General features: G+C 48.8%; 1 protein-coding gene across 2 annotated transcripts in view; it reads right to left on the reverse strand.

The window, feature by feature from the left end:
* Positions 1-25502, reverse strand: part of ZNRF3 (zinc and ring finger 3) — a 180957-nt gene that overhangs the window by 9948 nt on the left and 145507 nt on the right. For both annotated transcript variants that reach the window (XM_075533612.1, XM_075533611.1), the window contains exons 3-4: positions 1745-1819; positions 1360-1491 (exon numbers count right to left, since the gene is read on the reverse strand). In XM_075533612.1, coding sequence (XP_075389727.1) covers positions 1360-1491; positions 1745-1819 — 207 coding nt within the window. The remainder of the gene's footprint in view (positions 1-1359; positions 1492-1744; positions 1820-25502) is intronic.

A 25502-nucleotide genomic window follows, 5' to 3' on the forward strand; every position in this document is an offset into this window, starting at 1 on the left:
AAGAAGCGAGTGTCGGTTTTGAGGGAACAATGATTATGAGCCATGTAGTTAATGGTTTACAACAACTCAGAAAATTGCACGCTGCTGCCCCAGCTATCAGCTTCCACTACAGTGAGTCACGGTCACTTTCATCCAGCCCTGCATGCTCCTTTCCTCCTCCTCAGGCCATGCTGCTCGCCGGACCCTGGGGTGCCCTGGCACGCTGCTGGTCTCCAGAAGCTGCAGGCAAGAGATTAAACTGGGTGGGGTGGGGGTGTGTGTGTGAGAGTGAGTGAGTGATGGGGGGCGTGGTGGAAGAGTCAACAACTTGATGCTCCTGGAATTTTGGTCTGCAGTGTGGGCAAGAGGCACCCCTCAAAAGCTCCTGACCACAGGGTCCATTTGCACACTGTATTCGAGTTGAAAGTTAACTACGCCAGGTCTCCATGTGCCTCGGGGACCTCAGTATGGTCAGCTACCCTCTGGGAAGAATCGCACACAGGATTCTTTTCTATCATCCTCCCTGTGAAGGGGCCCTAGTGGCAGAGTGGGCTGCTAACCCCGAGGACGTGGTTCACACCCACCAGCTGCTCTGAGCGAGAAAGATGAGGCGATCTGCTTCCCTCCAGTCCGACCACCTCGGAGACCCACTGCCTGACGGCCGTGAGTTCTACGTGTGCAGCAGGAGCAGGACTTGGAGAGGCTGCAGGCATAGGCATGTCACCCCTTCAGGGCCTCCTTTCTGACCATGGGGTGGGGGCATTGGGTGGGAGAAAGCAGGGCCCGGCTCCCCTGGCCTGTCTGTGATGGCGACTGGGTGCCGTGTGCCCCATGCCCCTAGGGATTCCTAGGCTGCCACTGTCATGGTAGCCACTCGCCAGCCCAGAACAACTGGGTGGTTTGGACTGCAGACCTTTCTGTGGGTGCCTCTATTTGAGGCAGTGGTTCTCAACTTTCCTAAGGCTGCGACCCTTTCATTCAGTTCCTCATGTGATGGTGACCCCCAACCATAAAGTTATTTTCGTTACTACTTCATAACTGTAATTTTGCTACTGGTATGAATCGGGTGACCCCTGTGAAAGGGTCATTTGACCCCGCAAAGGGGTCACAGCCCACAGGTTGAGAACCACCGATTTAGGGTAAAGAGAGAAATCCACTGCCCTCTGGTGGCGCGTCCCCTCGTTCCTCCCCTCTGTGGTCAGCAGCCCAGTGCTAGCCACCGGGGTCCCGTCCCCATTTCTGACGGTTCCTTTAAAACCTTCCTGACGAGAGCGTGCGTGCAATGTCTCCCCGGAGCCCCATAGGAACTCAGGTGCCATCGAAGAGGCGGAGGGGCTGGGTAGGGGACTGGAGAGGGCAGTCGGCGGGACGGAGGCTCACTCGAGGCGGACGGTGCTGAATCCTCGCTCGGGCCACCTTCTGCTTGTTGACAATGTTCATCAGCTTGATGGCATCTGCACCCTTCACGTACACCACTGGTCTCTTGAGTGGGTCTTCGGAGCCCTGGTTCAGCTGAGGAGGAAGCGAGGGTTCAGGTTAGGAGGCTGGAGGGAGGAAGCCCATTTGGAAATGCTCCACATCTTTAGGTCTTAGCTCCCAGGGCCCAACTGTGTATTGGCGCTGCTGCTGGTTTCAGGATGGAAGGGGTGAGCCACAGAGTCTTTGACCTCCTCCTGGACTGCAAATCCTCCCCTCCCTCTCACACGTGGACACAATACCATGGGTAAGTGGAGGCAGCCCTGTTGGTGGGACCTGCAGCGCATACCTGGTCTATAGCTTCTGGGTTTTCAGACACATCGAAGATGACAGCGGTGGCTCCGCGCTGCACTGCTCGCTTGGCCTGGCAGAGGGAGAGAGAGCACGTGGGATGTTCTGTTAGTGTATACTGACCACATTTAAAAAACAAACACAAATAGAGCAGTGTGCAGCTCTCTGGTCCTCTCCCTCCTGGGAGCTGGTATGGGAGGCCAGATGGGCCTCGATTCAAACACTGGGCTGACAGTTCCCGACTTAGGTGACTTTGGCCTTCCCAAGCCTCAATTTACCTATCTCTAAGAATGGGGAGAATGCCACCTACTGTGTAGTTACCCTGGGGATCAGAAGGCTTGGAATAAGGGGAAAACCACTGGGCAAACATCTGAAACCAACTGCAGGTTCGCACCACGCTGGGCAGCATGGAGCACTGCCTGGCTGGAGCACACACAGTCACCGACAACCAAAGCAGACACAGTGGGTCCCTCTTGTATGGCTCCTGCTCTTGCCCTGGCTTCCCATCTTGCAGCTACCAGAGGGCATGTCTCTCCGAATGAGGACTCACAGCGGACCCCTGTGAGAACAGACAGAAGCTGGGGGCCTCTGGTAACTTTAGCTGCGGGGAAAACCATGACAAGTGAGAGAGGAGACAGAGCTGGGTTGGCTACTGAGCCTGGCTGCCCATAACCAGCCACTTGGGAAGTTTTGAAAGCCGATTTCCTGGCTCTGACCACAGAGACCGATTCAGCAGGGCTGGAGTGAGGCCCGGGAAAGTGTGTTCTTGGCGTTTCTGAAGGGTTCGGGTGACTCGACAGTTTGCAGGGAATGAGTGATCAGAGCGAGGGAGAGGGTGTCTTAAGGATGGATGAGAAGGTAAGGGATTAAGTTCAGGGAGGGAAAGAGGTCCTTTTATCCCAAGGAGCCTCCTAAATGAGAATAAGCCTAAGACTCAGGGCGTCAGATGCAATCCCACCCTTTCAATCAGAGTCCAGGCTACCTCCCAGCGACACGACAGGACAGAGCAAAACTGCTCCAAACTCTTGACAGGAGTAGAAAGCACAGCTTTCTCCCTAGGAGTGGCTGATGGCTTCGAACTGCTGACATTCCAGTTAGCAGCCCAACATGTGACCAGCACGCCCCCAGGGCTCCATGCCAGCCTTTAGGCCGTGGAACGGGCAGGGAGTGTTTTGTCCTTTTGTACAGAGTTGGAACCTATTTAATGGAACCTAACAACCAACAGCAGCACCACCTCTACCTCCACCTTGTTGGAAAATTAAGAGTGGGGGACCCGTCACCCACGAAAGGAGCAAATAGTAGCTACTGCTCAGAGGTCAATGATGTCCCTGCAGTCCAGAGTAAGTGATAAAGAACAAAATCAGATTTGTTTCCAGTGGCCTACTTGCTCCCCTCGGTTCAGCCTAAGAACCACTTTGAACATAAACCCTGTGACTGGGACTGTGCCAATGGCTCCACCAGCCCACTAGAGGGCAGTCTTGTCCTGTAACTTCTACACTGAGCCAATTGCTGTACTTAGCAGGACAGAAACCACACATTCAGTGGAATCAGCTAGGTCCTCATCCCTGTAGCTGCTGAGTTTCAGAAGCTGCAATGGTCCAGAAAGGGTCTCCTCTTGGTGGGGCTGCGACTCAGTGCATCTCAAGCCCCCACGCCTCACCAGCTGAGGAACCTGCACCAAGAGGCAGAGCAAGTCCTGGGAGTTTTCCCTGGCTATGCCACGGGCATGTAACTCCAGCTGCTAGCTGCAGAAGAGAGATCCTAGATCATTAGGTTGAAAGTGCAGCCAGGGTAATCCAGAAAGCCCTGAAATGGCGGGTGGTCTCCTTAGCCAGAGGACTCAGTGGCACAGTAAAATTGAGCCTGAGGCATCCTCAGTTCTGCACCCCCAAGCTCCCTGGGGCACAGCCAAATTTGCTTGATTGAGGTTACCAAGGCTTGAGAGTTAGGAGCGAGTGGTATCTTCCTCCCAGGTGACATTCCTGGCTTTCCCACCAGTTCTATCTCTGGAACAGCATTGACATGAGGAAATGAGCAGCAGGGGCACATCAAGAGAGAAATGTGTGCTCGCATCCCTGACTGGGGACACTGGACCCTCTCTGGAGTGTGTCAGGGCTACAGAGGAAGGATCTGGCTGGTGCTGCCCCTCCCTGGCTGCAGCCCAGCCTGGCCACACCAGGAAGCACCAAGGATTTGGAAGTTCCGATTGTGGTTAGACACAACTGCAGGTTTGCACCACGCTGGGCAGCATGGAGCACTGCCTGGCTGGAGCACACACAGTCACGGACAACCAAAGCAGACACAGTGGGTCCCTCTTGTATGGCTCCTGCTCTTGCCCTGGCTGCCCATCTTGCAGCTACCAGAGGGCATGTCTCTCAGAATGAGGACTCACAGCGGACCCCTGTGAGAACAGACAGAAGCTGGGGGCCTCTGGTAACGTCAGGTGGGGGGGAAAGATAGGTTAAAAAATCAAACCCAACCAAACAACTAGAAAGGTTGCCCCATCTCTTGATTTCCACATTGTGCCGAACAGATAAAAATAAACCCCAAATCCAAATCTGTCACCTTTGAATCGGTTCCAATGCCCAGTGGACCTTCTAGGATGGAGCAGACCTGCCCCTGTAGGTTTCCACATCTATAGAAGCAGATGCCATGTCATCCTCCCAAGGAACGGCTGGGGGTTAGGACCGCTGACCTTTCTGTTAGCAGCTGAATGGTTAACTACTGTGCCCCAGTGCACCTCAGGTCAAGAACTAAAAAGCAAAGGAAACACCACACTCGCTGCCATGGAGTCCATTCCGACTGGATGGCAGCAGACACCGCCTCAACTTCCTGAGGAGCCACGGGTAGCTTTGAAATGCAATGCCTAACCCACTGCACCACTAGGGCTCATTAAACGAAAGCAAGCTGCTTAAATTGCCTATGAAGCTCCAGTTTGGTCACATTCAAATGAGTGCGCACACAGGTTTGCCGAGAGGAAATGCTCATTCTCCCTTGTGATTTATTTTCAACAGGACATTTGAGATGTAAGAGGCTATTAATGCCCATTTGTATTTCCTGCACAAACTAGGATTGGACAGAACCGTGTGTGTGCTGGGGGTCGGGGGCACCCAGGACCCTGTTGGGGACTGTCCTGCCAGGAGCCAGTTCAGGACTGAAAATGCCCATAATAACCCCCTTTTGGAAAATGATCTATTTACTGTCATTTATTGCCCCAAGGCAAAAAACAAAACCACCCTGATTTGCACGTTCCTGAGAGGGTTTTCAAAGCTTAGGGAGGCCCCATTACACCCAGTCAGGCTTGGGCCAGAATCCTAATGCAAAGCAAATCAAAGCCACAGGCTTGGAAGGTCTTGTGATGGATCATGCCCTGTCTTTATAACATCAGATACTAAGGTCCAAAACTCTCCAGACCAGGCACCTCAAAGCCAGGGTGGGAAAGGGCCACCTTGGGGTGTGGCCAGATGAAGGTCACAGGGGATGCAGGCCTTGCTGTGGCCTACCAATCTCGTTCCCAACGCAGTGATATCTTTATATCATTCACCCTGCCACTGACCAGGGGCCACTCAGCGAAGTCTTTCCTTTGCATCTCCAGGGCAGCTAACAGAGACAATACAGTGTTCGGAGTTCCTGGGGCAAACGTCCAAAGCTGAAGGCTGGCACACATACACATTCTGCCAGGCAGAAAGCTTCAAGTCTAGAAGATAGGGCTCGATGTGGCCAGGTTGAGGCCCACAAGGTTATGCAATTCGTGTTTATTAAAAATGAAATCAGGCAAGACGGCCGGGGGCCAGAAGAGATGGCTCTTGAGCACGGTTGTGGCGCTCTCAAAAGGCAGTGCTTCCACCAGTGTGACCACATTTAGGGTTTCTCCACGCGGCTGGTGCATTCTGATGCGATGGCAGGAAAGCCTCAGGCCCAGAGCTGGCCACTAACCAGGGACACATCTCCACGGAGGTATACTTACACCCAGACTTAAGTTTGGGGCCCACAGTGACTATGGCTCTCTGGTGGCGTAGTGGATTACTCCTTGAGCTGTTAGCCACAAGGTCAGTGGTTGGAACCCATCATCTATCTTGGAGGGAGAAAGCCGTCTACTTCTGTGAAGATTTGGTCTTGGACACCCCACAGGGGCAGTCCACCCTACCCTGTCCTGTGGGGCTGGTGGAAGTGCGTGTGGTCTGTGTTCTCCCTGGGACACGGCCTCCACTTTTGCTGAGTGTTTTTTCCTTGGTCAAGCACTTGGATGTTGCTGTTCCAGGATCTGTTATGAAAGGAAACTTTAACAGAAGATGGTTTTACTAGCAACGAACCAAAGAGATCTCTTTTGTCCAAACTCCTGACCAGAGGGTGACTGAGGAGGTGGAATGTTGAAGCGACTCTGAGGACTTCAATGTTGTCCAAAGAGTTTCAACAAAGAAAGGTTGAGAGTACTTTCCCCCCACCTCTCCCCCCACTTGGGTTAAACACAGCCTTGCCCACCCGTCCTAACTCCAAAATAAGCTTTCCCGCAGACCATTAAGTATTCTTGGTAAATGTTTTTAATGGCATATATGCTAATTTAAGTATCTTGTTTGAACTATTCCAGTTACTAAAATAAATGTTTCCTCAAATAGATCCTGGCTTACATTTTTGATTTCCTTGGGATGGAGGTCCAAAGCCAAAGAATATAAAGATGACTTAACAACAACAAGAACCAAACCCACTGCCCTTTAGTCAATTCTGGCTCATAGCGACCCTATATGGTATTTCCAAGGCTTTGTAAACCTTTCTGGGAGCATTTGCTTCATCTTTCTCCTGAGGAGCAGCCTAAAGCTTACCTTACCCAATGAGCAGGACTCCTCGTAAAAAGGATTAATAATAATATATTTGACATAGAATTTCATTATCAACTCAACTGTTCTTTCTCCCCGTGAATGACCACGCAGGACTGACTGTCAACAGAATTCCCTTCTGGGCATGGGGGCCTGCATGAACTGGCTGGGAACAGGCTATCGGTTTGAGGAATACTCTGTTGATGCTTCATCGATCTCTCACAGGCATCACAGGGTGATTTGGTCACACCTACATTAGGACCATTAGTTCGTTGGGGTCAAATTCACTTCTTCCCTCCCCCAAGTTTTCGGTTGAAAAATGTAATGAGGCATATTCCAGAACGAACTTTCTTCTATTAGATCATCCACTATCTTGCCTAGTCCAGCTTGGATTGGATTATTCTGCCTCTTCCATAGAGCGAATGCTGCTGCTTCTCAGCCAAAGTGGGTTGCTTACTCCTCTCGGCAACCATGAACTTTTATAATTTTCCCTTGCTGCTTACTACCTACACTATGATGAATGACTCCCCTAAATAGGAGCATCCATTTTTAGTGCTTTTATGGAGCTTTGGTGGTGCTACAGGGTAGGTGTTAGGCTGCTAACCTCGAGGTCTATGGTTCAAATTCATCAGCTGCTCCTTGAGAGAAAGATGAGGCTGTCAGCTCCCAAGATTTAGTCTCAGAAACCCTATACCAGTGGTTCTCAACCTTTCTAAAGCAGTGTAATATAATTCCTCATGTTGTGGTGACCCCCAACCATAAAATTATTTTTTAAATCGTTTTATTAAGGGCTCATACAACTCTTATCACAATGCAAACACACATCAATTGTGTAAAGCACATTTGTACATTCATTGCCTTCATCATTCTCAAAACATCTGCTCTCCACATAAGCCCCTGGTATCATCTCCTAAGTTTTCCCCTCCCTCCCCGCTTCCCCCTCCCTTATGAACCCTTAATAATTTATAAATTATTATTTTGTCATATCTTGCCCTGTCCCACGTCTCCCTTCACCCACTTTTCTGTTGTCTGTCCTCCAGGGAGGAGGTCACATGTAGATCCTTGTAATTGGTTCCCCCTTTCCAGCCTACCCTCCCTCTACCCTCCCAGTATCACCACTCACACCACTGGTCCTGAAGGGATCATCCACCCTGGATTCCCTGTGTTTCCAGTTCCTGTCTGTACCAGTGTACATCCTCTGATCTAGCCAGACTTGGAAGGGAGAATTCGGATCATGAAGCATTTAGGAAGTAGAGGAAAGTTGTATTTTTCATTGTTGCTACATCGCACCCTGACTGGCTCGTCTCCTCCCCGAGACCCTCTGCAAGGGGATATCCAGGGGCCTACAAATGGGCTTTGGGTCTCCACTCTGCACTTCCCCCCTCATTCACTACGGTAAGATTTTTTGTTCTGATGATGCCTGATACCCGATCCCTTCAACACCTCATGATCGCACAGGCTGGAATGCTTCTTCCATGTGGGCTTTGTTGCTCTGAGCTAGATGGCTGCTTGTTTACCTTCAAGCCTTTAAGACCTCAGATGCTATATCTTTTGATAGCCAGGCACCATCAGCTTTCTTTGCCACATTTGCTTATGCACCCCATAAAATTATTTCTGTTGCTACTTCATAATTGTCATTTTGCTACTGTTCTGAATTGGGCATCACTTCTGGGGATGAGTTGGAATTGAATTGATGACAGCGGGAGTGGTTTTGAGTTTTTAATCCTTTTGTTATTTATAGGACACATACCTGACAGGAGAAAAAAAATTCAGAAATTTATATGAGCTCTGTTATTCTCTAATCCCAGCTTAACCCCTACCTAACTTATGTTGGTCCATTTTTAAATGCACATAATGAATACATAGAATGCACACATGTACTTAAAAATAACCGTATACAGACCGTTCCCCACTCTGCCACTCCCCGCCCCACCACCAACTTGATAATTTACTCAATGATATCAGATGCACAGATGTGGAAAATGGTCCTTTTTAAAGACCAGCTGCACAAATCATTCCCTTGTAGCACTGTCCCAGGGAGTGAAACCAGCACCTAGCGGTCTTTTGTTCCTTGCCATGGACAGGGATGTGTTGACACCATGGGCCTCACATTCTGGTGGCACCTGTCCTTCCACTCAAAACCAACAGCCACAGGGGGCCTGCGTTGTCACAGGGTCCTGGTTGGCATTGTGCGCCTGAGTGCCTTGCTCGGGTACTAGCTGGTCCTCTGGTCTGAGGCGCCAACGCCCAGGAGGTGGCTCTTCCTCACCCCATTTATGAGTCCCATAAAGCCTCCTCACCAAGCAAATGCCCCCGGGCATGGTCCATACACAGCACATGAACATAGGAGGTGGAACCGAGTTTAATTCTATTTGGATTACCACTTGTTAATGTATCTGCTTGACAGTAGTAATTAGCCAGCCACAGTGTGTGCAGGGCCCTGGCACATACACAGGCCTGAGTTACCTGGTTGTAGGCCTCTGTCCACGGGGACCTGCGTTCTGTCAGCAAGGTGTGGGAGACCATTCCAGGGGCCGAAGACCACTCATCATCTTCTTCTCTACAGATGCACCCTGCCCCAGTGCACTACGGGGCCGTTTCTTTTGAGAGGGGCTGCACAGCCTCACGCAAAGCTTCTTAAATGTGGGGGAAGGGATGTCTCACGTAAAATTGGCCAACAGTAAAATTTCTGAAGGTATAATGATAAAAAATCATTCAACTCCAAAGGTGTCATGAATCTGAGGTGTCTCTAGCAGCGAGTCCTTTTAGAGCTTTCTCTGGTGAAACAGACTTGTGAGTGGATAACATTTAGGAAGTACTGCTCCAGAGTCACCTCAATGTTTACAGGACACACAGACACACTCGAGGCTCTTTTCTACCCAGCACACCAAACCTGGAAACAGATCTTTTGGCCATAATTCCTATTAGGCCATGGTATCTGGCATGCTAAGATAGATGAGAGGACCAGTTGAGGGAACTCGCAGACAGAGGCCGAAGGGTGCGAGGAAGACGTGCTTTCTGAGGTAGAAAGCAATTCCTCCATAACGCACACAACGCAGTTTCAGGGACCTGGTTATTAGCGTGAACAGGCCTGATTTTCAGGCTTTGAGTCAGGAGCTGCCCGCTCGATGGCGAGGGGTTTGGTGTGGGGTATCCGACAATTTGGATGCCTGGTAGTGAAGTGGCTACATGCTCCCAGGGAGATCAATGTGGCAGTCTGCTTCTGTAAAGATTACTGTCTTGGACAGGTACAGATCAGAGCTGGAAACACCAGGGATCCAGGACAGATAAACCCCTGAGGACCAATAATGAGAGTAGCCATACCAGGAGGTTGAAGGGGAAGGTGGGGTAGAAAGGAGGGACCGATCACAAGGATCTACATATAACCCCCTCCCTGGGGACGGACAACAGATAAGTGGGTGAAGGGAGACGTCGGACAGTTTAAGATATGACAAAATAATAATAATTTATAAATTATGAAGGGTTCGTGGGGGGGAGGGAGGGGAAAAATGAGGAGCTGATACCAAGGGCTCAAATAGAAAGAAAATGTTTTAAGAATGATGATGGCAACAGTGTACAAAACGTGCTTGACACAATGGATGGATGTATGGATTGTGATAGGAGTTGTATGAGCCCCAAATAAAATGAGTTTTAAAAGACTACAAATAAATAAAGCATAAAAACAAACAAACAAAAAGATTAGTCTTGGAAACCCGATGGAGCAGCTACATTATACCCTGTCCTACAAAGTCACTTTGAGTTGGAATTAAGTCAGCAGCTAGGGTTTGCTGGTTTTCTTATTTGACTATTACTTGAAAGAGGGGCAACTGTGTGCCAAGGACCCCAACAAACTCCTTGTCATGGAGCTGATGCTGACTCGTAGTGACCCTGTAGGACAGGGGAGGGCGTACTGGCCCTGTCTTTCTCCCATGGAGTGGTTGGTGGTTTCAAGCTGATGACCTTGTAGTTGGCAGCCCAACACATCAGCACCACACCACCAGAGCTCTTCCAGGGGCCCCAAGCAGGATATAAACTTCTACTTTGCAGAAGTGTTTTCCCAGGAACACGCTTGCTAATGTCCTGCTGTCCTGGTGGCTGGGGGTGCGAGGCTCCCTCTGGGACACTCATGCCCAGCACTCAGGATGGACACTGTGAATGCAAAGAAAGAATGTAACCTGGCACCAGAGTCCCACAGGCTCCCACAACTGGGACACCAGTCACTTTCAGGCTACTCCTCACAGGAACAGAACAGGGGCACAGTCCTGGACATCGGCAGGCGCTTCCAACTCAGGGCCATGTATGCGCCCAAGATCCTGCCAGTGTCTACACGTATCCAGCCCTTGCCTTCCTCCTTGGGGAAGGGCCCTGCCTGCGGGGCCCAGCCAAACCCGGGGCCTTCTACCTCTAATGGCTTCTCAGGCTTTGTGGATTTCTCTTTTACATGTACGCTTTTTATTTCTTTGAACTTTTTATTATGAATCATGGGCAGGTCTACTGAGCAGATTTTACATTCAACACTCACTCGTGGCAGTGTACCATCATTTACCTCACTCCCCTCTGTCCATGGATAAAGGCTGCCCCTTTGATCTTAACACATTGTGGACGGATCCAGAGTTTACTCTTGTTTTGCACGCCATCTGTTACGGATGGTTACGGACGGATCACGAGATAACTCTTGAAGCAGCTTGAACCTGTGTTCATTTCAAGCAATGGAAAAAAGAAATTTCCTACCAGAGCCTGTAGAGTTTGCGCTGCCCATGGAAAAAGAAGTGAAACCAACTATATTTGCAAATTTTGTAAGGTACCACTTCACAGAGAAAAATGGTATACAAAGAACCATACATTAAAAAAGAACTGGGAACCTTTGTTTATATATAGGTCCTATGCGAACTACAATATATGAAATAATTGTAACTGCTTAGGATAAGGTCTCTACAACTAATCACACCAAAGGGCTAGGAGATAACTTTTGCAGTGTTTCAGGGGTAATATTTGCACACTGTCTTGGTTTCTCAACATAGTTTATAGTAGAGTTGTACAGTATAGTAACAATCGGACATTGTATAACAAAGGAACATAACAAATGAACACTGGGGAACAAAGAATGTATTTTTTGTTTGATATATTGTATTTATTTTACTGTTTTTCAAAGTAATATGGATTATGTTGATTATTTTTACAAGAAGTTTATAATTTCATGAAGATTATAGTTCATAAAAGTAATAATTTTCCGCATATACTGCAAAATATTGTTTCATAATGTGAGACAATGTTTTATATTCAAAAACAAAGTTACAAATAAATATGATAAAAAGTTGATGATATGTAAACCCTTTTATGGTTTAATGCAAAAAAACCCCAAAAACTAACAGCTGAAAAAATACCCAGCCACTTGGGTAAGTTGGAACAAAATTATCCAGTCTTAAATGTGTTCATTGGTTGATTATGCTAACGTGTATGAATTCTGTTTTAGGTCTGGAAGGTGACTAAAGTTTGGGGGGCGGGGGTGGTTCCACCGTCTTCATCTGACCAGTAAGTCTGGTCTCCTCTGTGATTTGGGGTTTGGTCCCACTTTTCCTTTCTACTCTGTACAGGACCTTCTGATATCTTTTTCAGAGCAGTTGCTAGCACTAACTGAGGACCATCTAGTTCTTCTGGTCTCAGTGTGGTGGCAATTGATAAAAATCCACCCATTTTAACACAGCAATTTAATATTGATATAACTTCCATGTTTTTAAAAAAAATCCATGCTGTTGTTAGATGCTCATGTACAAAGAACAAACCACTGCCAGTCCTGTGCCGTACTTTAGACTCCTACCCTTGAGTGAGCATAAAGAAATTGTCTATGCACATGTCATATGAAAATACCGAGAGATCCGAGAGTCCAAACTCAACAGGACCACTTTCGACTGCACTTACTCCTGGAAAATATTTGTATTTTCCTTCTCTGAAAACTTTCTGCCTTACGCAGGTTCTACTGTATGTGTAAGAATAAATTGGATGCATACTGATCCGTATTCCAGTGTGCCCTCAAACTCCCAAACTGACTTAAGAACGTCCAGGCACTGAGGTGCAGAAATGTTCACTTTTTCTACCAGTTTTCTTCCCAGCACCATTGCTGCCCCAGCCCCACCACACTCAGCTGGTTTAGGACAGCAGACCCTCACATGAGTCAGAGGACCACGTGTGAAAATCCTCTCCCTTGGGGCCTCTCCTCCTCGCCCACCCAAGCCAGGTTCCATGCGGCAGCAGAGTGGTAGGTTAAATCACCAAAAAGGCACCACCTGCCAGTCATGATTTCCCGCATGAGTCTCACTTCCCAACTTGGATGGCTTCTTCCCGTGGGCCCGCCCTCAGGCCCCACCCCTTTCCTATTACCTCTTGGACTGCCAGACTGTTCCCCATCGTGTTACTTCCTTTTTGCTGGCTCCTGCAGCACTGCAGTTCTACCACCATAGCCCTTGTGACATCATATTGGGAGTGTTTATGGACACGGTCACCCTCACTGCTCAGAGTCTAGTCCCTGGGGGTGCACACAGTTCAAATCCTCCCAGAGGCCCCTCGGAGGACACTGGCCAACTGCTGCTGAAAGAGCCCCTGGAAACCCTAAAGGAGCAGGTCTAACCTTCACACACCTGAAAACCATCAGTGTCTGCCCTAGGTGGGGAGAAGGGACTGCAGCTCCCTGCGGTCTGCTGGGGCCCATGCCCACCCTGCTGTGGTCTCTGCTATGGAGAGTTGACCCCTCTTGCCAGACCTCGTTGGAGCTCAGTCGTCTCACTGCAGTCATTGGATCTCTGCTGAGTATGCCCTCAGGCCCTCTCTAGGGGGCCAGCCTCCACCTCAGGTCCAGGGCACAGATGGATGTCCAAGCTCTCAGGAGGCAAAACTGACCTGAAGCACCCTTAGGACCCTAGGTGGCACACTGGGTTAAGCACCGGGCCCTTAATAACAAGACAGGTTGGTGGTTGAACCCACTGGTGGATGGGGCAGGAGAGAGGTGAGGCAGTTGCTTCTGCAATGACTGACAGCCTGGAAACCTTTAGGAGCGGTTCTACTCTGTCCTACAGGGTTGCTATGAGTGGGAGCCAACTCCATGGCACGGCAGTGGGTTTGGTTGGCACCTTCCACAAAGGAGAGCTGGCTAGATGACTAGCTCTGGGCATGTCCACAGAATAGATTGCCATCCAGCCATTCACAGGGCTGGCCACACCTACCGCCCATGCATCTCTCTGGGTGGGCTGTCCCTTCTAACATCTGTGGGGCTCAGGAGGCCTTTCACGCCCCTCCCCTCACAGCTCCCCCTGGCCCCTGCCTCACTTTGTAGTGACCACCCAGGCACTTAAACCCACTGGTCAGCTGCCCCCGCCCCCCCATGACTCAGGGAGTGACATGGGCACTCTCAGCTGGGTGGGGATGGGGGGACAGAGTCCTGCCTCAGCCAGGGCCCTGTTTTCAAAGAGAAACCTTTCATTCCACAGGAAATGAGGTCACCCCCACCATAGGGAACCGGTGAGAAAAGCCTGGTGCCAAGAGTGGGGGTGGGGGGGCCGACAGGGAGGGGACTGACAGAAGAGATGCCAAGGGAAACAAGCCCCCAACACGCAGGCCAGCAGGGGATCACCTGCCTTTCGTGGGCAGCTGGTGGGGAGCAAGGGGCCAGGGTTCCCAGCTTCTCAAACAGTCCCGTTTCTGTTACAACCCATACAGACTTCACCAAGCAAGCGGGCTTGGGGGGCAGCTGGCTGGTTCCCTTTTATCGCTAGGAGCCCCTTGTCCACTGACTATGGGGACGGCGGCGGGATCCCTAACCTGCGGGGACGGGAGTGGGGCACAGGGCGCCCGCCGTGCTGCCCGCTCCACCAGGCTCCTGTCTCCGGGGCTTGGCGGCAGCTCGGCCTGACCTTCCAGGTTTCCCTGGCAGGACATCAAAGCTCCAGCAACAAACACGGCTCAGAGCTCGGAGGCACCGCCCCCCCTCCCCCTCTAGGTCCCTCCCCCCCCCGTCGTCTTCATGACGCGCCCCCCCTTCCCGCGTCCCTCTCCGCTTTCCCTCCCCACCATCCCGGAGTCCAGCTTCCCTGCCCTCCAAACCCAGGGACCCCGCTCCCCCCACCCAGGGTGTGTGTCCCTACCCCCATTCCACCCGCCGGCCGGGCCTTGGGGGCGGCTCTATCCGCCACCGCCTCCGTCCGCCCCTCCCCACAGGGAGAGCCCTCGCCATAATTAAAGTCATTAAGCCCGCGAAGGCTCCTGGCGGCTGCAGGGTCTGAGCTCCGGAACGAAGATGAGGCATTTTAAGTCCTAGTTAAGATTATGCTGATCTATTTAGGAGACAAGTAGCAGCGAGAACTGAGCGGTTAAGTTAGTGGTTACGGCTGCCTAAGTTTAAACAGTGTTACTTATGCTCAAACTATGTAGCTGCTCCACTTAATTTCTCCTAATTAAAGGAGCCCACAGAAGCGGCCGGGAGTCCGCAGGCAGCCAGGTCCGGCGCCATTACACAGGTTGGTACCTTTTCACAGCGAGAAGATACTGGTGTCTCTTTCCTGATAAAAATAGGCACAGAATAGGGCTTTCTCAACATAATTCAGGGCACACATCCAAAACCCACAGCCAAGAGACTTCGCTTGGCGAACTGGAAGGTGGTGGTGAGGATGTTTCTTATCACTATTCCAATTATTCAACATTAAAAAGTCCTAGCCAGACCGATAAGGGGAAAAGGGAAAAGGTATCCAAGTTAGAAAGGAAGAAGCAAAAATTGTCTGCAGATGGCTCGATCTTCTATGCAGACCTGAATGCTCCACAAGCAGACCGCTGGACCGAGTAGACTTGAGCAGTGTTGCGGGGGACAAGATCAACCCACAGAGATCAATTGGGTTCTTCTACATTAACAGAGATGACTCTGAGAAAAGGAAACAATATGATTTACAATGCCCTCCCCCCCAAGTGATAAAACACCTGGGGATTAACCTAATCAGGGATTTAGAAAACACCACAAAACAGTAAAAGAGCGCAACAAAAATGAAAGGCTATCCCCTGCTCATGGAATTATAGGGAAAATGTCCATTTCACTCAAAGCAAACAGAGACATGATGTAATTCTGATACAAATCCCAACAACGTTCTTGACTGAAATGGAAAATGCTAATGAGCAAACCTCATCTGGAAGGGAGAGAAAATTTGAATATCCAAGACGATACTGAAAAGCAAACAAAAATACAATCCAGTAGGAAGCCTCACCCCCCCCAAGATCAAAGCACATCAGAGCCACTGTGATTAAGACAGCAAATGATCCACACACAGACACAGACACAGTCTCCTGCCACGGTGTGGGTTCTCATTCACAGTGAACCTACGGGACGGAGAATTGCCCCGTAAGGTTTCAAAGACAACTTGGTAAGCTGGCACAACAGAGTTCCCCCAATCAGATCTGCACCATAGCGCAGTAAGTAGCATGTAGCTCCTGGGGTCTTAAAAGCTTGTAAGCGGCCATCTAAGACAGCAGGCGTGGGGGCACTGGACCGCAGCTGTACTTATCAGGAGCAGAATGGTAAGATGACCAAAATCTGTGACAAGTCCACAGGTGTCAAGACCTCATTTACTGGTGATCAGAAGAACTAAATAATGCTACCACCATTTACCATTCGTCTTATCAGTGGTTCTCAACCTTCCTAATGCCACGACCCTTTAATACAGTTCCTCATGTTGTGGTGACCCCCCAACCATAAAATTATTTTCATTGCCACTTCATAACTGTTGTTTGCTGCTGTTATGAATCGGGCGACCCCTGTGAAAGGGCCGTTCAACCCCCAAAGGGGTTGCAACCCACAGATTGAGAACTCCTGTCATAGATGGTGCTGAATAGGATGGGAAGATTGGGAGGACTCAAATTTTTATTAAAGGAAAACTAAAACAGGCAAATTGGAATAGTAGAGAACAGTGGACTCCCTGAGACACTTTTTAAACCGAGCTCCTTAGACTAGTCTCTGAAACTAGCCTGTAGCAACATATCAGAATGGTACATAATTTTACCTGAAGATCCAAACTCTCAGTAGTTACACAAAAGCAAAGCAGAGAAGGTACAGAGGGAGGGAAACCAGAGTACTGGAAATACAGCAAACAGAATATAATGAAAGAGAATGTTGACTTAATTGTGATAAATAGAACTAATAATAATTCCACCGACAGTGCCACCAGGGCTCCACTGGGTGGTCTCAAGGGTGGTCTTTCTGACTGGAAGAGGAACTTTTGGAGCTGCTATCTCAGAGGCCTGGTGGTGCTGCTGGGTAAGCACTGGACTGTTAACTGCAGGGTCCGTAGTTCAAACTCATCAGTGGCTCATCAGGAAAAAGAGGAGGCTATTTGTTCTTTTACAGATTTACAGCCTTGGAAACCCAATATATTGGGTGGATATGAGTTGGAATTAATCTAATGGCAGTGGGTTTGGTGCTTGGTTTATCATGAGTTGAGGATCCCTGGTAGTATGTTGGGAAACACTGGACTGCTAACCTCAAGGTTGGTGGTTCAAAGCCACCAGCAGCTCCATGGAAAAGCAATGAGGTGGTGTGCTTCTGTAAAGATTTATAATCCTGGAAACACTTAACAGCAATTTTACTCTGTCCTGGTGTTTTCCATGGCCTCATGTGCATGTGAAAGTTGGACATGGAATAAGGGAGACCACAAAAAATTTGATGCATTTGAATTATGGTGCTGGTGAATATTGAAACTACCATGGATGGCCAAAAGAACAAACAAATGTGTTTCAGAAGAAGTACAGCCAGAGTGTTCTGAAGAGGCAAGGATGGCAAGAGGATAGTGCAGGACTGGGTGGTGGTTCATTCTGTTATACACAAGGTTGCTGTGAGTTGGAACTGATGACGGCATCTAACAACAACAGGGAGTTGTTATGAGTCAGAACCAACTCGATGGGTTATCTTGGGATTAAATTTCCAGAAGTGTCACTTCATTGTGAATGTAAGAAATTAAAAAAAAATTCAGCAATTAGACACATAGAAAACCAACTCACTGTCATCGAGTCAGTGGTGACTCATAGCAACCTCTTGTGGGTTTCTACAACTGTAACGGTTTATGGAAAGCCCAGTTGTTCTCCCTTGGAGCAGCTGGTGGTTTCGAACTGCCAACCATGTGCATCGCAGCCCAATGTGTAAACCACTACACTAGAGATATATGGAAGCTAGTTAATATAAACAAGTGTTAGTTAATGAGGGGGCAGAGTTAGGATTAACAAGGAACAAAGGTGGCTGAAGTCAGCGACCCTGCAGCCTCCCTTTGGTCAGCCACTCTGAGGTTGGCTAAAACTAAGCTCCCAGAAAATACCTGGGGAGATTTTTTTTTAATTAAAAAATTAAATAAGACTGTAAAAGAATCCCTAAGGCTTATGCCCAGCTCAGCCCTAGAGGTGATCTACATGGAATGGAGACTAAGCAGCAGTTTTCTGGGCACTTCTCAATCGATTTTACTATTGAGGGAGGGCTGAAGAGCATAGGGATGGTGACAGCTGGGTGGCCTGGGGCCTTTCTCCTGCTTGGGGGGGGGGGGGGCGGGGAGGGGTGTGGTATGGGCCCAGAGGCAACGGCCAGCAGCCCAGGAGACACTGGGTGACGTGCAAAGGGAGGTGTTGGAGAAGGTTTGAGTAGGGGAGTACAGGGACTGAACACAAACCCCAAACTAAGGATTATTTTGATGACACAGTTTTATTTTTATTAAGAGGAAGGTAATCTAGATGAAAGAATTTTTACATGCCCACAGCAGGTCTGCTACTAACATTTGTGGGGCTTAGGACAAGCACTGACAAGTCATAAATAAAGTAGAGTCTACCCTTTTATCTTGACACATAAAGACCTAAAAGGTCAGGTTCCAATTTAGATTCTCTTAACTCCTTGGAGTTCCTTGCCAGAACGTGTAACAATTCTGGCCCCCTAACCCACCCCGTACTTTGAAGGGTCTTGCCCACAGGTGGGTGATCACTTGGCCTTTGTGTCCCGGCTCCAACTACCTGCCTGGAAGGGCTGTGCTGCAACCAGGAAGGTGCTTCCAAAGACAAGGCCTGCTAGCTCCCAGAAACTGGCACAGGGTCACCCTGGGGAGGGACCAGGAATGGGCAAAAAAGAGGGGAGGGAGGGTGCGGGTGGTTTTCTCCTGGACCCCTCCCTCTGTAGCAACAAGCTTCATTAGTGGGACCTCGAGGGAGGACCCCTCCCTGTCTGACCATGATGCAATGCTGGCCCAAGCCCTAGATGCCAAGTGAGAATTTTCAAGTGGTTCACAGCAATTCTGCCAGCTTTGCCCTTGGTCACACAGCCAGGCCAGAGAAAATGGGACCCACACCCAACCCATTGCTATTTAGTTGGTTCTGACTCTGAGCGACCCTATATCACCCGAGGGGGCACTGGTGGGTTCAAACTTCAGCTGACCTTTTGGTTAGCATCCAGTGCTTAACCACTGTGCCACTAGGGCTCCTTGACATTACTGAGAGGGTTCTAAAATCAAGTGTGATGGAGCTGTGTACTCAGATCTACTACACAGAAGTGCTCAAATGCTCAGGCCTCCCTCCTTGCTTGGGTTTCCTAAAGCACTATAGTTCCCAGCCCTACAGGGGCATTCTAGAAGGCTTGCAGTCTGGTCTCTTTTGGTCTTTAAAATGCTCTTCACAAGTCACCCAACTGATAGTTTCAGTACAAAAGAAACCCACCACCACTGAGTTTCTGAGGCTGTTCATCATTCCAGGGAACAGACAACTTGATTGTTCAAGCGGCTGGCGGGCGATTTGACCTTGCAGTTAGCAGCCCACTGCCTGACCCACAGCACCACCAACACAAAGGAGTTTTTTTTCTCCCTGATTTGTCCCTCCCCTCCAGTTCTCCCTAGAAGGTGGAAAGTTTTCTCTGATTTGTGCACAGGCTCAGCAGCTTGGAAGCTCAGGTAGGCTTCATCTAAAACAAGAGGTTACAGTCACCACCATTTTAACCAGCATAAGTCCACAAACTACAGCCTTCCACCCTCTAGACACCCTAACACTTCCAAGACTGAACTAAATTGAAAAGAACAAAAACAACAAAAACAAAAAAACCTACGCTTATAAATAGAACATGGTCTCTCTGGATTCTGAGGGAAGGCCCACAGGATGCACGTCCATCTTTGGCAGAATTGGTGGGCTGCGTATGGCCTGTTGGCCACTGGGAGACAATTGTCTTGTGGACTCCGGTGGTTATCAGGACACATGATTCACAGGATGCACCACTATAGACAACACCCTCTAGAAATAATTTAAAAAACAAAAACAAACCCCAAACCCAGCCCATTTCTTCTACTTCAGGCTCCCCGATGGCCTCACACACACCATTCATGGAAATAAAAAAAGTACATGGGACATGTAAGTTCCATTTGGTCATAAGGGTGGGAGACTTAATCAGTTGTTTTAAAACAGTCTACTGTGTCCCCTATCGTATTGACTGCTTGAGTCCCCTCATCTAGGACTGACTCCTTTGTTTGTAGCTATGCCTTTGTTTTAAAATTTTAAAATGGCAGTTTCTTTCCTTGTCTCTCATTTATGACAGCTCATCTCTGAAAAGGGTAGTCACACGGCCCGGCAGTGACAATAGCCCTGCTGTTCTCGGATGGGTGCAATCAGTCTGATGACACCTCCAAAGTGGCCTTGAGGAGATATCCCAGGCTGAAGGTGACCCTGGAATGGAGGCCAACCTGGGCTCTTTGCAGTGCTGCTGTGGAGGAAGGGCAGAGGGACTGAATCCCACTAAACAGGACAACTCCACGAGGGGCCTTCTAGTGGATTTGGATACACAGGGACCCTGTAGGACAGGGTAGGACTGTTCTAAAGGCCCTTCCAGGGCTGGCATCCTTATGGAAGCAGACAGCCTCATCTTTCTCCCATGGAATGAAAGCCGGGGAGGTTGGTGGGGTGAAACCACTGATTTTGGTTAGCAGCTGAGTCCCTAACCATTGTTGAAATCCTATCAATGACTCTGGACCTCCATTTTTCCCTCCGTAAAATGAAGTCGTTAAGATTTAATGAGAAAATGGCGTGGTGTAGCATGAGCACTGTTTATCATCGTCCTCTCAACAAGTACCAGGCTTGTCCCCTCTGGGCCACTGGCTCTGGCCCTGGGCACTACTTCTACACAGAATTCCTCCACCAGCAGAGAGGAGGGGCCCTGTCTGATCCAGCTCACAGACAGCCTATCTTCTGGAAGGTTCAAGAGGGTAAGGATATGCTGCTCTTCATTGGCACACAACGTTCTGAGCAAGAAATAACCTCAAGGCACACACAGGTGGCAGACAGTCAGTGGCTCTCAGCCTGGGTACATAGCAGAAAGGGTCTTCTAAAGACAGGGCAGGCTACTCCCTAGGGACTGAGTCTGGGGGTGGACAGAAGCTAAGCTGGCCAAGGAAGGTGTGCACCCTCCTTGGGGTGATTCGGAGGCAAACCAAGATTGGCAGCTGCAAGACTAAGACCCTGAGGCAGTCTGATGAGATTAAGAGAGGCCAGAAATGTGCCTCTTAACCCCATCTCCTCCACCCATTGCTCCTCTCCTCCCAGAATTGCCAGATTCCTTTTCAGCACATCATTTGGCAAGTTAGAGACTTATTTAGAATATTGTAACTCAGACTTAAGGACAGCCCCAGCTAAAGAGAAACTGAGCTTTCAAGGTCATAGATACTTGAGTTTCTTAGGATGTCCGAAGGAGGGAAGGATACCGCTAAAGCAATGTCTGGGTCTCTCCAGTTGAAGGCCCTCAAGGGCACAGCCTACCACAGGTGCCCCACCACCCAGCAGACCTGTGAATTTGGGGAGGACAAAGGGAAGGGGCATATAATGACAGAGAAATTTATGCTTACAAGAAACCAATTTTGGGGGGTTTCACAAGAAGCCTTCCTGGCTAGCTCCTTGGGTCCTGCCCCAGGACTGTGCACGGGGTTCTACTTGAAACCCGGCAGGATATAGCAGTAGAGGCCAAGTTCCAGAGGCCTTTTGTGACCACAGGACTGCAAAATTCCAGCAGCTTTAAGTCCAAGGACACCACCCCACTGAAAAGTCGAATAGCTTTTTCTCTCTCAAACCAGGCCTCCTTGAATTAAGCCCTCAGACCCCTGGAGCCAAGTGAACCACTGCACAGAAGTATCCACTCCTGTAATAGAGCTCTTGAAGAAGTTTTGGCAGCTTTGTCACCAAGAGTAATTTTGGTGATGGTGACTTGGGGCTGTGGCAGGTGAAGCCAGGGATTCGACTGTAAAACACAGTATGAGCTCAATCCAGAAAGGCCATATTTTAGTGTGTAATTCGAACCTATGATCACACAGTAACAGGTTAGCAGGCAGAAGGCCATGCCAAACCTACATACTATTTCCAAATGCAGTCCAGTCCTGGAGCTCAGTAAACTGTCATTACAATAGCAATGGGATCGTGGGGAGGAGACAAGCCAGTCAGGGTGCGATGTAGCAACAATGAAACAAACAACTTTCCTCTAGTTCCTAAATGCTTCCTCCCCCCAAACACAATCATGATCCCAACTCTACTTTATTTACAAATCTGGCTACACCAGAGGATTTACACTGGTATAGATAGGAACTGGAAACACAGAGAATTGAGGACAGATGATCCCTTCAGGACCAGTGGTGAAAGTGGCAATACCAAGAGGGTAGAGGGAGGGTGGGGTAGAAAGCGGAAACCGATTATAGGAATCTACATAAAACCTCCTCCCTGGGGACGGACAACAGAAAAGTGGGTGAAGTGAGAGGTCAGACAGTGTCTAAGATACGACAAAGTAATAATTTATAAATTATCAAGGGTTCATAAGAGAGAGCGGCGAGGGAGGGGACAAATGAGGAGCTGATGCCAGGGGCTTACGTGGAGAGCAAATGTTTTGAGAATGCTGAGGGTAAGGAATGTACAAATGTGCTTTACACAACTGATGTATTATGGATTGTGATAAGAGCTGTATGAGCCCCCAATAAAAGGATAAAAACAAAACAAAAACAATAGAGGGACTGGAAAGAGAAAAGCAGGAAGGTGAGGATCTGGCCTTCCTCAGAAAGAGAGAGAGCAGAGCAGACGGAGGAAAGCAGGCCCTCGAGCAGCACCACCAAGTGTCAGGAATGCAGCCACAAACAGCTGGGAGTACTTCCACCAGAGTGGCAAAGTAGTGTGTGGGTTGGAGGCCTGGTGGCATAGTGGGTTAAGTGGGTGGAGCAAGGTCAACGGTTCAAAACCACTAGTTGCTCTGATGGAGTCAGATGAAGCCTTCTACTCCTGTAAAGAGTTACAACTCACAGGGGCAGTTTTTACCCAGGTTATAGTTTCACTATGAATCAGAATCGACTCAGTGATTGAGTATTTTTCACCCCCCAAAACCCTTTTTATTCCTAGGTAACATAGTTCAGTCACATCAAGCAGTGTTGTACAATTGCTACCACAATTAGTTTCAAAACAATCTGTTCTTAAACTCCTTGATATCATCTCCCCTTTACCCAGCCCCCTTTCTAGGAACTCTTTTGTATTTGCTCTCTCCATAGATTCCTCAATCCTGGGCTTCATATACTGAAAAACATGTAACAAAAATTCAAAAGGGTTATCCCCAATGACAAAATACATCAAAGCTAAATCACAGTATGAAGAAAAAGGAAAAAAAATCATAAAATGTCAAAAACCAGATTAGGCCCAACATGTATGGGAGAAACGAATGGACAAGGTTTTAACTGTTCAAGTCAGGTTTATAATTTTGATCTTCAACAGTCATCTCTCCAATGCCCTCTGTTTTGGAACCAGTTTATTGCCATCCCTCCATTATGTATAGAGGGAAATCACTGGAGGCATATTTCCTCTATAGAACTCATAAATTTATCTTGGGGACAGTGTTTTTTGAGTGAACGTATGTGTTAGAGTCCTGCTGGCAGAGTGGTTATTCGTTAAGCTGTGATCCACATGGTCAGTAGTTTGAAACCACCAACCACTTTGGGGATAAAGGCAGAACTTTCTATTCCTGCAGAGTTACAGTCTCAGAAGCCCACAGAGGTGGCTATGAGTTGGCATTGACTTGATGTGTTGGGGGTGGGGCAAGTCTCTCTCTGTGACAGCTTACAATCTGCCAAGTTCAAGAAATGATGGAAAGGTAGACCAATAAGGGAAACAAGTAGAGCAGGAACAGCATGGGGCCAAGTTAAAGAAAGCTCCAAAACAGTTCTGGAAGTTCTGCACTAGATGAGCACGGAAGTGGGTGGCGTGTGCTGGACAGAGACTGCCATGCTCAGGAATGGCTGCAGGCAAACACGCCCAGTGAGGAGGCAGGGAGGTTGTGGGGGCAGCCAGACATATGAGGTTGCTCAAGTGGCCCATAGTGAAGACACACATGGGAAGGAGGAGAGGTTCACAAAAGGCATTGGTTGGTTACAAGGTGCCAGTGAGTTAGCTCTGACTCAAAGCAACCCCATGTACAATAGAAAACAAGAGTACCCCAGTCTGGGGCCATTCTCACAATTATTGCTCAGTTTGAGCCCATTGTTGCAGTCAACTGTGTCAGTCTATCTTGCTGAGAGTTTTCCTCCTTCTTGCTAACCCCCTTACCATGCATGGCATCCTTTTCCAGGGGCTGGTCCCTTTTAATATATCCAAAGTACACGGGTCACATTTTTGCCATCCTTGCTTTTACAGAGCCTCCTGGCTGTCCTTCTTCCAAGTCAGTTTTGTTTGTTCTGGCAGTGCATTCAATATTCCTTATCAATACCATAACTCAAAGGCATCAATTCTTCTTAGATTGTCCTTATTCACTCACTGTACAGCTTTTGCATGCATGTGAAGTGACTGAAATACCATGGCTTGGGTCAGGCACTTTAGTCCTTCAAGTGACATCTCTGCTTAATACTTTAAAGAGGACTTCAATTGATTTCTTGACTACTGTTTCCATTATGGATCCCAGTGAAGTGAAATCCTTCCTATGAACTTATTGGCTGTTATTTCCCTCTCAGGAATCCCTGGGATGCAAACATTGGAGTGTTCAGGTTCAGCGACTAAGGGGAAGGTTGGAAGCTGAAACTGACCCGGAGCATATAACAAGAAAGGCTTCCTGCTCTAAAAGATCACAGTCCCCAGGGAGCTCAGTTCCACTCTGCAACCACCGAGTGGTCTCGGCGTCAGAACCACTGGGCAAGTGGCTTGCCCCTTTGGTTTTATTTCCCTTTCTCTCGGTAGCAGTGGCCACGGCCAGTTAGTTACTGACACACGACCATGTGAGCTGTTCCAAGGGTCTGGTGACTCGTTTGGAGAGCTAACTGAAATTCTTATTTTCTCGGGAAGGCCTCTGGATCCCCATACAAGGTTCATTCCTCTAGGTCTGTGCTTCCAGGCCAAATATTTAATTTTGAGTGACATATTCCTTTAGCACATACCTGAGGGGCTACCATGAAGGTAGGCATCCTGGTGGTATAGTGGGCTGGGTACTGCACAAGGTCTGCAGTTCCAAATCACCAGCCACTCTGGGGGAGAAAGAGGAAGCTTTCTGCTCCCATAGAGATAGACAGCCTAGGGAACCCACAGGGGCAGTTCTACTCAATCCCATAGGCTTGTGTGAGTCGGAACTGACTCAACAGCAACGGGTGTAGCATGAAAGTACAATTATAAGCCCCAAAGGGCCCAGCCCTAAATGATCTAGTAGTCCCTCTCTTCAGGGAGCTTCAGTTTAACACTTCAGTCCCAAGGAACCCTACACACAGAGCCAGAGGGAAGGGTCTCAAAGGGGAAGAAAGGCACAAGATGATAAGAACTGCTCTTAAAGGGAAGGGTGGACAGTGGCCGATGGACACTGAGTGAGCGTTTGCTGACAGGGCTGTGGGTCTCTCCGCCTCGACGCACCATTTTGTGACCTACACACCTTACTTGCTGTGACAAATGTCGTTGTTAGCTGCTGTT

The sequence above is a fragment of the Tenrec ecaudatus genome, chromosome 16 (assembly GCF_050624435.1).
Source record: "Tenrec ecaudatus isolate mTenEca1 chromosome 16, mTenEca1.hap1, whole genome shotgun sequence".
Classification (NCBI taxonomy): Eukaryota; Metazoa; Chordata; class Mammalia; order Afrosoricida; family Tenrecidae; genus Tenrec; species Tenrec ecaudatus.